Genomic DNA, 13,250 nt, shown 5'->3' on the forward strand with positions numbered 1-13,250 from the left:
GTGCTGCACGTCGTAACCGCTGCTGTGGGGCCTCCTTGGTGACTCTTGGACTAATACAACAAGTTTGGGCGTTTGTCAGGAAAATGGCGAATGTCGTTAACAGGAAGACCTACTTAATTCTACATCTACATCTACATTTATATCCGCAAGCCACCCAACGGTGTGTGGCGAAGGGCACTTTACGTGCCACTGTCATTACCTCCCTTTCTGTTCCAGTCGCGTATGGTTCGCGGGAAGAACGACTGCCGGAAAGCCTCCGTGCGCGCTCGAATCTCTCTAATTTTACATTCGTGATCTCCTCGGGAGGTATAAGTAGGGGGAAGCAATATATTCGATACCTCATCCAGAAACGCACCCTCTCGAAACCGGGACAGCAAGCTACACCGCGATGCAGAGCGCCTCTCTTGCAGAGTCTGCCACTTCAGTTTGCTAAACATCTCCGTAACGCTATCACGCTTACCAAATAACCCCGTGACGAAACGCGCCGCTCTTCTTTGGATCTTCTATATCTCCTCCGTCAACCCGATCTGGTACGGATCCCACACTGATGAGCAATACTCAAGTATAGGTCGAACGAGTGTTTTGTAAGCCACCTCCTTTGTTGATGGACTGCATTTTCTAAGGACTCTCCCAATGAATCTCAACCTGGTACCCCCATTACCAACAATTAATTTTATATGGTCATTCCACTTCAAATCGTTCCGTACGCATACTCCCAGATATTTTACAGAAGTAACTGCTGCCTGTGTTTGTTCCGCTATCATACAGGGTGTTACAAAAAGGTACGGCCAAACTTTCAGGAAACATTCCTCACACACAAATAAAGAAAAGATGTTATGTGGACATGTGTCCGGAAACGCATAATTTCCATGTTAGAGCTCATTTTAGTTTGTTCTTTCACCTACGCTCAATGGAGCACGTTATCACAATTTCATACGGGATACTCTACCTGTGCTGCTAGAACATGTGCCTTTACAAGTACGACACAACATGTGGTTCATGCACGATGGAGCTCCTGCACATTTCAGTCGAAGTGTTCGTACGCTTCTCAACAACAGATTCGGTGACCGATGGATTGGTAGAGGAGGACCAATTCCATGGCCTCCACGCTCTCCTGACCTCAACCCTCTTGACTTTCATTTATGAGGGCATTTGAAAGCTCTTGTCTACGCAACCCCTGTACCAAATATAGAGACTCTTCGTGCTCGTATTGTGGACGGCTGTGATACAATACGCCATTCTCCAGGGCTGAATCAGCGCATCAGGGATTCCATGCGACAGAGGGTGGATCCATGTATCCTCGCTAACGGAGGACATTTTGAACATTTCCTGTAACAAAGTGTTTGAAGTCACGCTGCTACGTTCTGTTGCTGTGTGTTTCCATTCCATGATTAATGTGATTTGAAGAGAAGTAACAAAATGAGCTCTAACATGGAAAGTAAGCGTTTCCGGACACATGTACGCATAACATATTTTCTTTCTGTGTGTGTGAGGAATGTTTCCTGAAAGTTTGGCCTCACCTTTTTGTAACACCCTGTATAATCATACAATAAAGGACCCTTCTTTCTATGTATTCGCAATACATTACATTTGTCTATGTTAAGGGCCAGTTGCCACTCCCTGCACCAAGTGCCTATCCGATGCAGATCTTCATTTCGCTGCAGTTTTCTAATGCTGCAACTTCTCTGTATGCTACAGCATCATCCGCGAAAAGCCGCATCGAACATCCGACACTATCTACTGAGTCATTTATATATATTGTGAAAAGCAATGGTCCCATAACACTCCCCTGTGGCACGCCAGAGATTACTTTAACGTCTGTAGACGTCTCTCCATTGAGAACAACATGCTGTATTCTGTTTGCTAAAAACTCTTCAATCCAGCCACACAGCTCGTCTGATATTTCGTAGGCTCTCACTTTATTTATCAGGCGACAGTGCGGAACTGTATCGAACGCCTTCCGGAATTCAAGGAAAATGGCATCTACCTGGGAGCCTGTATCTAATATTTTCTGGGTCTCATGAACAAATAAAGCGAGTTGGGTCTCACACGATCGCTGTTTCCGGAATCCATGTTGATTCCCACGAGTAGATTCTGGGTTTCCAGAAACGACATGATACGCGAGCAAAAAACATGTTCTAAAATTCTACAACAGATCGACGTCAGAGATATGGGTCTATAGTTTTGCGCATCTGATCGACGACCCTTCTTGAAGACTGTGACTACCTGTGCTCTTTTCCAATCATTTGGAACCTTCCGTTCCTCTAGAGACTTGCGGTACACGGCTGTTAGAAGGGGGCCAAGTTCTTTCGCGTACTCTGTGTAGAATCGAATTGGTATCCCGTCAAGTCCAGTGGACTTTCCTCTGTTGAGTGATTCCAGTTGCTTTTCTATTCCTTGAACACTTATTTCGATGTGAGCCATTTTTTTCGTTTGTGCGAGGATTTAGAGAAGGAACTGCATTGCAGTCTTCCTCTGTGAAACAGCTTTGGAAAAAGGTGTTTAGTATTTCAGCTTTACGCGTGTCATCATCTAATGCCATCATCATCCCGGAGTGTCTGGATATGCTGTTTCGAGCCACTTACTGATTTAACGTAAGACCAGAACTTCCTAGGATTTTCTGTCAAGTCGGTACGTAGAATTTTACTTTCGAATTCACTGAATGCTTCACGCATAGCCCTCCTTACGCTAACTTTGACATCGTTTAGCTTCTGTTTGTCTGAGAGGTTTTGGCTGCGTTTAAACTTGCAGTGAAGCTCTCTTTGCTTTCGCAGTAGTTTCCTAACTTTGTTGTTGAACCACGGTGGGTTTTTCCCGTCCTTCACAGTTTTACTCGGCACGTACCTGTCTAAAACACATTTTACGATTGCCTTGAACTTTTTCCATAAACACTCAACATTGTCAGTGTCGGGACAGAAATTTTCGTTTTGATCTGTTAGGTAGTCTGGAATCTGCCTTCTATTACTCTTTCTAAACAGATAAATCTTCCTCCCTTTTTTATGTTCCTATTTACTTCCATATTCAGGGATGCTGCAACGGCCTTATGATCACTGATTCCCTGTTCTGCGCTTACAGAGTCGAAAAGTTCGGGTCTGTTTGTTATCAGTAGGTCCAAGATGTTATCTCCACGAGTCGGTTCTCTGTTTAATTGCTCGAGGTAATTTTCGGATAGTGCACTCAGTATAATGTCACTCGATGCTCTGTCCCTACCACCCGTCCTAAACATCTGAGTGTCCGTCTATATCTGGTAAATTGAAATCTCCACCTAAGACTATAACATGCTGAGAAAATTTATGTGAAATGTATTCCAGATTTTCTCTCAGTTGTTCTGCCACTAATGCTGCTGAGTCGGGAGGTCGGTAAAAGGAGCCAATTATTAACCTAGCTCGGTCGTTGACTGTAACCTCCACCCATAATAATTCACAGGAACTATCCACTTCTACTTCACTACAGGATAAATTACTACTAACAGCGACTAACACGCCACCACCGGTTGCATGCAATCTATCCTTTCTAAACACCATCTGTGCCTTTGTAAAAATTTCGGCAGAATTTATCTCTGGCTTCAGCCAGCTTTCCGTACCTATAACGATTTCAGCTTCGGTGCTTTCTATCAGCGCTTGAAGTTCCGGTACTTTACCAATGCAGCTTCGACAGTTTACAATTACAATACCGATTGCTGCTTGGTCCCCGCATATCCTGACTTTGCCCGGCACCCTTTGAGGCTGTTGCTCTTTCTGTACTTGCCCGAGGCCATCTAACCTACAAAACCGCCCAGCCCACGCCACACAACCCCTGCTACCCGTGTAGCCGATTGTTGCGTGTAGTGGACTCCTGACCTATCCAGCGGAACCCGAAACGCCACCACCCTATGGCGCAAGTCGAGGAATCTGCAGCCCACACGGTCGCAGAACCGCCTCAGCCTCTGATTCAGACCCTCCACTCGGCTTTGTACCAAAGGTGTGCAGTCAGTCCTGTCGACGATGCTGCAGATGGTGAGCTCTGCTTTCATCCCACTAGCGAGACTGGCAGTCTTCACCAAATCAGATAGCCGCCGGAGACCAGAGAGGATTTCCTCCGATCCATAGGGACACACATCATTGGTGCCGACATGAGCGACCACCTGCAGATGGGTGCACCCTGTACCCTGCATGGCATACGGAAGGACCCTTTCCACATCTGGAATGAATCCCCCCGGTATGCACACGGAGTGCGTATTGGTTTTCTTCCCCTCTCTTGCTGCCATATCCCTAAGGGGCCCCATTACGCGCCTGATGTTGGAGCTCCCAACTACCAGTAAGCCCACCCTCTGCGACTGCCCGGATCTTGCAGACTGAGGGGCAACCTCTGGAACAGGACAAGCAGCCATGTCCGGCCAAAGATCAGTATCAGCCGGAGACAGAGCCTGAAACCAGTTCGTCAGAGAAACTGGAGAGGCCTTCCGTTCAGCCCTCCGGAATGGCTTTCGCCCCCTGCCACACCTCGAGACGACCTCCCACTCTACCACGGATGAAGTGTCAGCCTCAATATGGGTAGTATCTGGGGCAGCCACAGCCTTAGTCCGGTCGGGGGATGAGTGGGACGAGCTGGCCGTCCCAACAAACCCCCATCCGGACCCCCACAGTGATGCCCATTGGCAACAGCCTCAAGCTGTGTGAACGAAGCCAACACTGCATGAAGCTGGGAGCCAAGGGATGCCAACTCAGCCGCATTCCGAACACAGCAGTCGCAGTCCCTATCCATGCTAAAAAAAAACTGTTGTGCAAAGAACGTCTGAACTAATCTACGAGAGCACAACAATTCGACACAAAATTTAAACGGTTATTAAAATACAAGATTGCCTAGTAAATGCAGTAATGCTGCTGCCTGTGCACTTCTGACACACTGCTCGGCGGCAGAAGGAGACTACGCGTATTTTACACTGTTCAGGTACTAAAGCGAGATGCTAAAACTCTCAAATACTATAATACGCCCGAAATTTATGAATTAAACAATGCAAGTACCAAAAACACGCAAAAGAAATTGAGAATTAAACTATGTAACAAATAAGTGAGCTAAGAGTATACGACTTGCTGCTGACAGCTGCTTATCCAACGGCAGGGAGCACACTGGCTGGCGCTGACCTTCAGTATCAAAACTGTGTTAGCCTGGTTATGGTATCAACTTCGCGGTTGCAACCTAATGCACATGAGAAATATGAATGTTGTAATCGGACTGTTCCATAGAGCCCTCCGACGTCATGTTCTCGACGATTTATAAGGCGTAGCTGACCCATTTTCTTGACAATCTTCTATTTCCTTTATAAAAAAAAGACTCCAACATGGCGATCAGTCTACAATGTAAAGGCCATTATTAGTAGCCACTAATAAGGTTTGTCACCCTTCGACTTTGTGAAAGCTTTAACTCTCCTGGGAAGACTTTCAGTGAGGTTTCTGAACGTCAGCGGAGGAATGGCACCCCATTCTTCCACAAGACAATACTTCTGGAATTCAAATGGGAAACCTGGTCTATTGAGAAGATGTAGAGAATCGGCATTTGAAGGCGACTACCGTACGATTCTACTGCCGCCGACATATACTGCGAGTAACAACCAGGAAGATAAAGTAGAAAAGTCCCTGATGGGATTGTTTATTTAGGTGTCATGCCATGACCCACGTCTTAGTCCCTGAGCTCTCCCGTCGGCCCCATTCTCCTGTTACCACTTCTCAGCTGACGACACAATACTCGCCGCCTCCTTTTTATGACGGCGGGTCCGTCTCTCGTGACATTTAGTGGTCAGTTGCGCATTACATTTGGTTGTCCGGCTACTTTTGACCAGATAGTATAAATACGTATGAGCTAGAAGGCACACGGAACGCCTAAGCGCTTAATGAAAGTGATTGGCCCAGCCTTAAGGGGGTAGGACGTCAAACGGGCCGACAAGGAGCAGGAGATGCACCACAGGACATTTTAATTTCCACATTCATAAAACTTTGTCAGGATGAGCAAGAAGCATTCAGGATCTATTAAAAACTGTGGTAAAAACTGAGATAATTAACTGTAAAATTTGAGATTTTTCTAAATATGAAGTTCAAAATGTAACAGCTCATTCATTTTTTCATAAATTAAATAGATTCTAGAGTTTCATACACCTGTAAGTATGGTTTGTATACTGTGCAAAATTCATAGAAGAATCTCTCTTACTTATGAAGAAAAGTGTACCTATAGCAACAAATGCAGCCAATAGTAAGTGAAAAAATGATGAAATTTCACATGTAAAAAAAATTTATTTTGTTATGTTTATGAACTTCCACTGTTATGAATGTGAATCCTGAATCCTTCCTGGTCATACTGACGAAGTTTTATGAATTTATTTGAAAAAGTATAGACATTGGAAATTAAAATGTCCTATGGTGCCTCTCCTGCTCCAAGTCGGCCCGTTTGACGTCCTAACCCTCTTAAAACTCCCCGGTCTGTAAACTGCAGGGTGCTTCAAAAATATTCATCTGACTTCGCGAGACTCTTTTGCTCGAATGAAGACAGAAACTTGTGAACATTTTGATTTGCGCGTATGATACGAAGTTTTCGTTTTCAAAATAATTGCCCGATTTCTCAAGTATCTACCTTTCAAATACACGCACATACAACCTTAGGGTACTTCCTACGATTACGCCTAGGATCAAAAACTTTAATTACCTTTGCGACTATTTCTGGAGTTGCTGCATAGCATCGCAGTTCGCTCATAGTTGCTCGAAGAGAACGCAAGTAGATACAGTCTTTCACAAACCCCACGAAAGAAAAAGAAAAAATCACGTACAATGAGGTCAGGCGACCGCAGAAGCCAATGACGGGATGCGAGATCCGTACGCCCCCATTGAGCCCCCCATTCACAGGTCTTGAAAACGCACGTGGACGAGGAACAGGTGACGTCACAACATGGAAATCTATTTTCCACTAAACTGTGATGCGTCAAATAAAGACTCTGGCATGTCAGATTTTTGCCTCTTTTAGAGGAACGTCACCAACAAAGACTCATGCATATCAGATTTTTACCTCTTGGGGAGGAACGTGGCCAATAAGATCGACATCGTTTTTACATTACAAGTATACTGAAGAAACGCCATATTGTGTTCAGTGAAGATTCGTATTTGGTGGGTTTTCTTTAGCTCAGAGAACGTCGTATGAAGATAAGTAGTTTGAAAGCATCAACAACATTTTACTTACGATTTGGTATAATAAAATGACAGGAAACTACATATCGGTAATTAAAGGCTTTCTGTATTTGCTGTTTTTAATGTGTTGTGTGCAACGAAAGTATATCGTTTTAACACACGTTGAAACGCGAGCACACAACACACACTGGAAGTTTTTACTATTATGAAACTTTGTGTAAAATACCTATCTCTTGATCTGACTGACTGCTTCAAGTGTCTTACCGGCAAATATCTTTTTCAATGACGGTCAACAGCTTCGAAATGTCTCCTCTTCCATTCAGATGAAATTACGAAATGAATCTCGATCTTGAAATCTAAGTGATGCAGTACGTTATATCAGAGTGGTGGTAGTCAATGCAACATCAAGGATATGGATATTAGCACTCGCAGACTGACGTTAGACTCTATACTTTAACTACATTCAATTTAAAATCGAAAGTGGGATGAACATTCAATCGAGTTAATGAATAACTTCAGCATTACGAAGTGTTCCTTTGCCAGCAATCCGCTGTTGAAGCCAACGACAAGCGAAAAATCTTCGCGATTTTCTCCGCCCTTCTTCGGTTGTCGCTGACTAAATTAACGGAGCTGTTGTTGTGCGTGAATTCTCATAAAGAAACTATATGGTTTACGCGCGAAATGCAGCCGGAAATTGCCGCTGGAGAACGCTGAGGTCGCAAATAAAGATGAGGAGCACGGAGCACGTTCCGTGAGATATAGCAGGTCATAGGGTGCAGCAACTACGATGGACACCACGTATGGCGTGCTTCGTGGTGAGAAACACGTCCCATGTGAGGACGGCATTACGTCCAATCCATCCTTGGGGCGGCTCGGTAATTGCGGGGTCAGCGTAACTGGATGCCGGGTTCGATTCCCGGCTGGGTCGGGGATTTTGTCCGCTCGGGGACTGGGTGTTGGGTTGCCTTCGTCAGCGACATGCCAGTCGCCTAAATGACGTCAAGTAAAACACATGCACACGGCGGAGTAGCCACCACACGAGAGAGAAAGAGGGGAGGGGGGAAGATTGCTCAGAAATGCTCTTTTCTCTCATGCGGAGGCCAGTGCGATTGTGCTCTGTCCTTTTTATAACGAAAATTTCGGTATGTTCTCGCAATTGTGAAAAAACGGGGCACAACGGGCAATAAACGAACGAGCAAGTCAGCTGCTCTAGGGAACACCCACAGTTCCTATGACCTGCCGACTTCCAACTGTCACGTGGCAAACTTTTAATTCAGATGCCTAAGTTAAAAATTACCTCAAGCTTCTATCTTCATTCATATAGAAGATATAATTTTGTGAAATCAGATTACTCTTTCTGGAACACCCTGTACTTGAAACTTTCTGGCAGATTAAAACTATGTGCTAGACTGGCACTCGAACCTGGGACCTTTGCCTTGTACTTGCCAGAAATGTTTCACATGGATGCGTGCAAGAGAGTGTAAACAGCAGTGCTTTTGGTTGTGTAAATGAGTCTGATCGAAGAAGAACAGAACGGCGAAGGGTTAAATGGTTCAAATGGCTCTGAGCACTATGGGGCTTAACTTCTGAAGTCATTAGTCCCCTAGAACTTAGAACTACTTAAACTTAACTAACCTAAGGACATCACACACATCTATACCCGAGCCAGGATTCGAACCTGCGACCGTAGTGTTCGCGCGTTTCCAGACTGTAGCACCTAGAACCACTCGGCCGCTCCGGCCGGCGGCGAAGAGTTAAACCCCGAGGCTTACGAATAACGTTGACAAAACATTTTTCACCACTGCTGAATTTTGCTACAGAAATAAGCAGTTAGCTACAAACTTTAAATTGCCTGTATGTAATCAGATAAATATAGTATATTTACTCAAGAAGCTTTCGATTTTGTTCAGTTGACACTTTACACATAATGCGATATGGTGTAGAGAACACGTTATAAATAAAAATATTCCTCTCGCAAATTTACTGAGGAAAAATACAAAATGGCTCTGAGCACTATGGGACTCAACTGCTGAGGTCATTAGTCCCCTAGAACTTAGAACTAGTTAAACCTAACTAACCTAAGGACATCACAAACATCCATGCCCCAGGCAGGATTCGAACCTGCGACCGTAGCGGTCTTGAGGAAAAATACAAGTTAAGTATCTTCATCGGACGGACTTACCATGGTTAGCAATTGGAATTTGGTTTATGGCATTTATTTATTTATTTAGTTAGTTAGTTATCCATTCATCTTTTGGTCGCTGTTTAGATCAATGCTGGATACATAAGTGTACATTTACAATTACAGCAACAAAAAATCTAGCACGTATATTATTTTAATGAAAACAAAAGAGTTTACTTTTCGTTGACACACTACGAGTATATAGGGCTCATTTCCCAGGATACTGCTTCAGTAATGCAAATTCTTTCTCTTTCTTTTGGATAAGTCTCAAAATGTTCCTTTACTCTGTACAAATTGTTGTTAAGTACCTTCTTAGTTTTGTTTTGAAAAACGGTAGTGCTTTTATATTTTCTAAACCGTTTGCTTTCCCCTTTACTCATCTTGTAGATAAGAATGGCTATTGCTCGCCACACTGGATTTTTATTTTTATCTGCTCGATAGCTGCACTGGAAAAACGATCGCAAATAAAACAATAAGATTACCGTACTGAAATGATTAAATGTTAGCGTACGTTTCACAGAAGGGAACATTTAATACTTATCCGGAACATCGGTCTGTGCAAAATTATTTGTATATAGACTATCTTGAAATACATTTTTTTCTATAGACGGCGTTACTGTCTTTATGATTCATGATACATTATGGCAGTTTAAAACATCATGTGTTAAGGCTACTTTCCCTTTAAAAAGATGTCGCATCTTTTACAGCATTTAGCGACTACATTTCTGAAAGCACGGGATGAACTAAGATACTTTTACAGCGTAAAATAAATGAGAAAGTGTAACATGTGACTATTTTCGACTATTTGATTATGCAGGAACCTAACAGTATAGCTTACATTATTACGAGTGAAACCAACATTGATCGTTCTGATTGTCCCTGCTTGCTATAGTTGCTTCACAGTTTTCTGAAAACGTATGACGATTTCCCCGTTTGTGGTTAGGCAGCAACTTAATACGCCAACTTAAATTACTGCTAATGAAACGAACAACAACAGTATTTGTCTGAATGACCACTTACAGTCGTCGATGCAACTACCTGTCACGTGTATATTGCTGAAAGCGCAGACAGAACACAGATTTGTTTATAGCGGTAATCTGGCCATCTTCATTTCCAATGATCCATTGTGACGGTTATCAACATGTACACGTTTCGCAAGCAACCACCGACACTATAACTGCACTTTAACCGTGATTTTATTGTTTTTTAAAAAAAGGAGCGCAGAACTAAACAAAATACAATACGGCTGCGCTGACTCTGTGTCCGAGCAATGCTTTCAACGCAGAAACTCGCTGCTCTCCGAAGCAGGATAGATATCTCTTTATATTTGGCACCACTTCATAGCGTAAAAACTTATATCGCAAAGAATCCAGATTCCGGACTGTCTACCTCAATTTTGCAGGTACCTGAGATGCAGGAAGTTCGTCAGACCAACTACCGTTTCTCTCTCCAAACAAACATTAACCACATATATTTTGGAGAAGGTTATGCCTCAGGCAAACATAATTTTCTTCTTTTTCATCGTTACGTGATGAGAGTATTGAAAGCAAACAAGACCGAAAAGTGAGCTGTAACCTCAAAATGATTTAACCGTTTATTCAAGACAACCGTGCTATTGCATTGGTCAGATGATAGTAAATTATTCACCGATGCGCCGAAAATAATTGATCGACCATATGAGGTTAACACCTTATTTTGTCCTGATTCGTAAGTAGACAGTCATACTCCCTCTCTCAAAACATCGCAGAAGCTGTGACCATCATGCAAGCTTTGAGGCCGAGCGAGGTGGCACAGTGGTTAGCACACTAGACTCGCATTCGAGAGGGCGACGATTCAAATCCGCGTTCGGTCATCTTGATTTAGGTTTCCCGTGATTTCCCTAAATCACTCCAGGTAAATGCTGGGATGGTTCCTTTGAAAGGGCACGGCCGACTTTCTTCCCCATCCCTCCCTAACTCTATGGGACCGATGACCTTGCTGTTTGGTCCCCTCCCCCAAATCACCCAACCAACCAAGCTTTGAGTCAATCTGAATGGACTGAGCAAGAGACTGATCATATCTTAGGGTTTACGTACGGTGACAGCATTCAACATCCCATCAATACTGTGCTGCAAACATTCTATGGATTCCATCGCATCAGTATCTCCAATAAAATGTGAATTCACGCAAACGAATTTGACACTCGGCTCGGTTGCTGATGGGAGCGACCGTAAAGGCATTTCTCATTGACAGTCGCTCCCATCAGCCACCGCGCCTAGTGTCAACTTTGTACGCGCGTTTAATACGTGGTCTACCTGGCAAAGGACGCAACAAACAACTGGCACTTGTTTATTTCCGATTTCAACGCATACGATCACATCCCCGAACTTAAAGCGAGTGCATGTAGCACACGGTAAGAAAGGTGGAAAGAGACAAAATGGCAGAGCGAAAATCAAGATTGAGCTTTCACATCAACTGCCATGAATTCGATCAAAGAAAGGCGCTCTAATAGTAAAGCTAGATCAGACACAGAAAGCTATCCCGACGTCACTGTGTGTAAGAATTTAAACTGCATTTCACTACTACAGCGTCTCAGATATGACTTAATGTAACAGACTGTTTTCAAACTGAGTTGATTGGCGGGAAACACAGATATAAACTTATTTCTTCTCCTGTATCTGGCAAAGATTTCTGTAAAGTGAAAAAAATTCACTTGCATTGCCGAGAAAATATCGAAATCGTCCGTCATACTGTACTTGCGAGTAGTGTCGACTATCGATGTTACTCTGCTCGACGCTTCTATCGATTGCGTGATAAACTTCAGAGCCGGAGTCCAGACATTGGCTGCGTCAGTAGGATTCGGCAGCGGTCGGAGATGTGTGGCAGATGACAGTGTGTTTGCAAAGTTGTGTGTGTGGTATTTTGTGCAACATCGTATGATATCTTACTGACCTGTGCTGCTTCAGTTGTTCACAATGGCTCCGACGATGAGTAAATTCGTATCGAAGAATGCCGCAGTAGGAATTGCTTCTGCCTCAGTCATCATTTGGTTAATCCGAACAAGGAATAAAAATCTAAGAGCGCAAAGGTAATATTGTTGTATCCCAGCAGCATCACATGTCATAAAAACTTGATATTACAATTTCTATCAGTGCAGCTGTCACTACATGCTTTACTGCTTTTGTTTCACAATAGTACATAGTCTCAGACAAGACAATGTTATACATTGCGGTGATGTCTCGGTCGAACTATTTAGAGAGCGCATTACAGCATCTCGTGATGCATCTGTAGCGCCGTGATATTTATTACGTATCGCAGTGTACAAGCGTAGAGGACGCGAAATGCTTATTTTTGAAGTACGGCAGCGGCTCAGCAATGACAGCCGCGAAACACAAAAAGTAGCAGTGTGGAGAGTTTCGCCAGGATGTGCCAGTTTACATTTTACACATGTCGTTCATTATTTACTGTGTAGTTCAGTTGAAATTTATTACTGTTTTGCCATTTCTGCTACGTGCGCAAATACATGGGTACCGCTGTTATGTGAAGACACACCAAGTTATTGCAGTACTAGTTCCGAAGACGCCTTTCTCATTTTCAGACAGTATTTTAATTTTTTTTATAATTGCTCATTAAATTATTCCAGATTACTATGTAAGAACGTAAATCGGTAAATTAGTAAGATCATTCAATTGAAAGATTTGTAAAGAACCTCTAAGGTGACTTATTCTTGAGCATGGGGGGAAATCTTTTTTCCCCTTCGCATTGTACTGACACATTCTCATCGTTCGTAGTGTCTTTTAGATTGACTGATTTTGGTATGACACTTACGCTTCACTATTGTCAGGAAGGTTAGGTGACATGTTTTCTTTGTCCATGAAAAAAATTGCATTTATTTATGCCGCTGTTAATCAGTGATCGACCGTACACTGCATGATAAT

At 43.3% G+C, this 13,250-nt stretch overlaps 1 protein-coding gene across 1 annotated transcript in view; it reads left to right on the top strand.

Annotated features, from left to right (window-relative positions):
- The first annotated feature begins 12,145 nt into the window (after positions 1-12,145).
- Positions 12,146-13,250, top strand: part of LOC124799916 (ATP-binding cassette sub-family D member 3) — a 98,903-nt gene continuing 97,798 nt past the window's right edge. Inside the window, exon 1 of the mRNA XM_047262955.1 lies at positions 12,146-12,400. Coding sequence (XP_047118911.1) covers positions 12,288-12,400 — 113 coding nt within the window. The 5' untranslated portion in view covers positions 12,146-12,287. The remainder of the gene's footprint in view (positions 12,401-13,250) is intronic.

Source organism: Schistocerca piceifrons, chromosome 1 (genome assembly GCF_021461385.2).
Source record: "Schistocerca piceifrons isolate TAMUIC-IGC-003096 chromosome 1, iqSchPice1.1, whole genome shotgun sequence".
In the NCBI taxonomy this organism is placed as follows: domain Eukaryota; kingdom Metazoa; phylum Arthropoda; class Insecta; order Orthoptera; family Acrididae; genus Schistocerca; species Schistocerca piceifrons.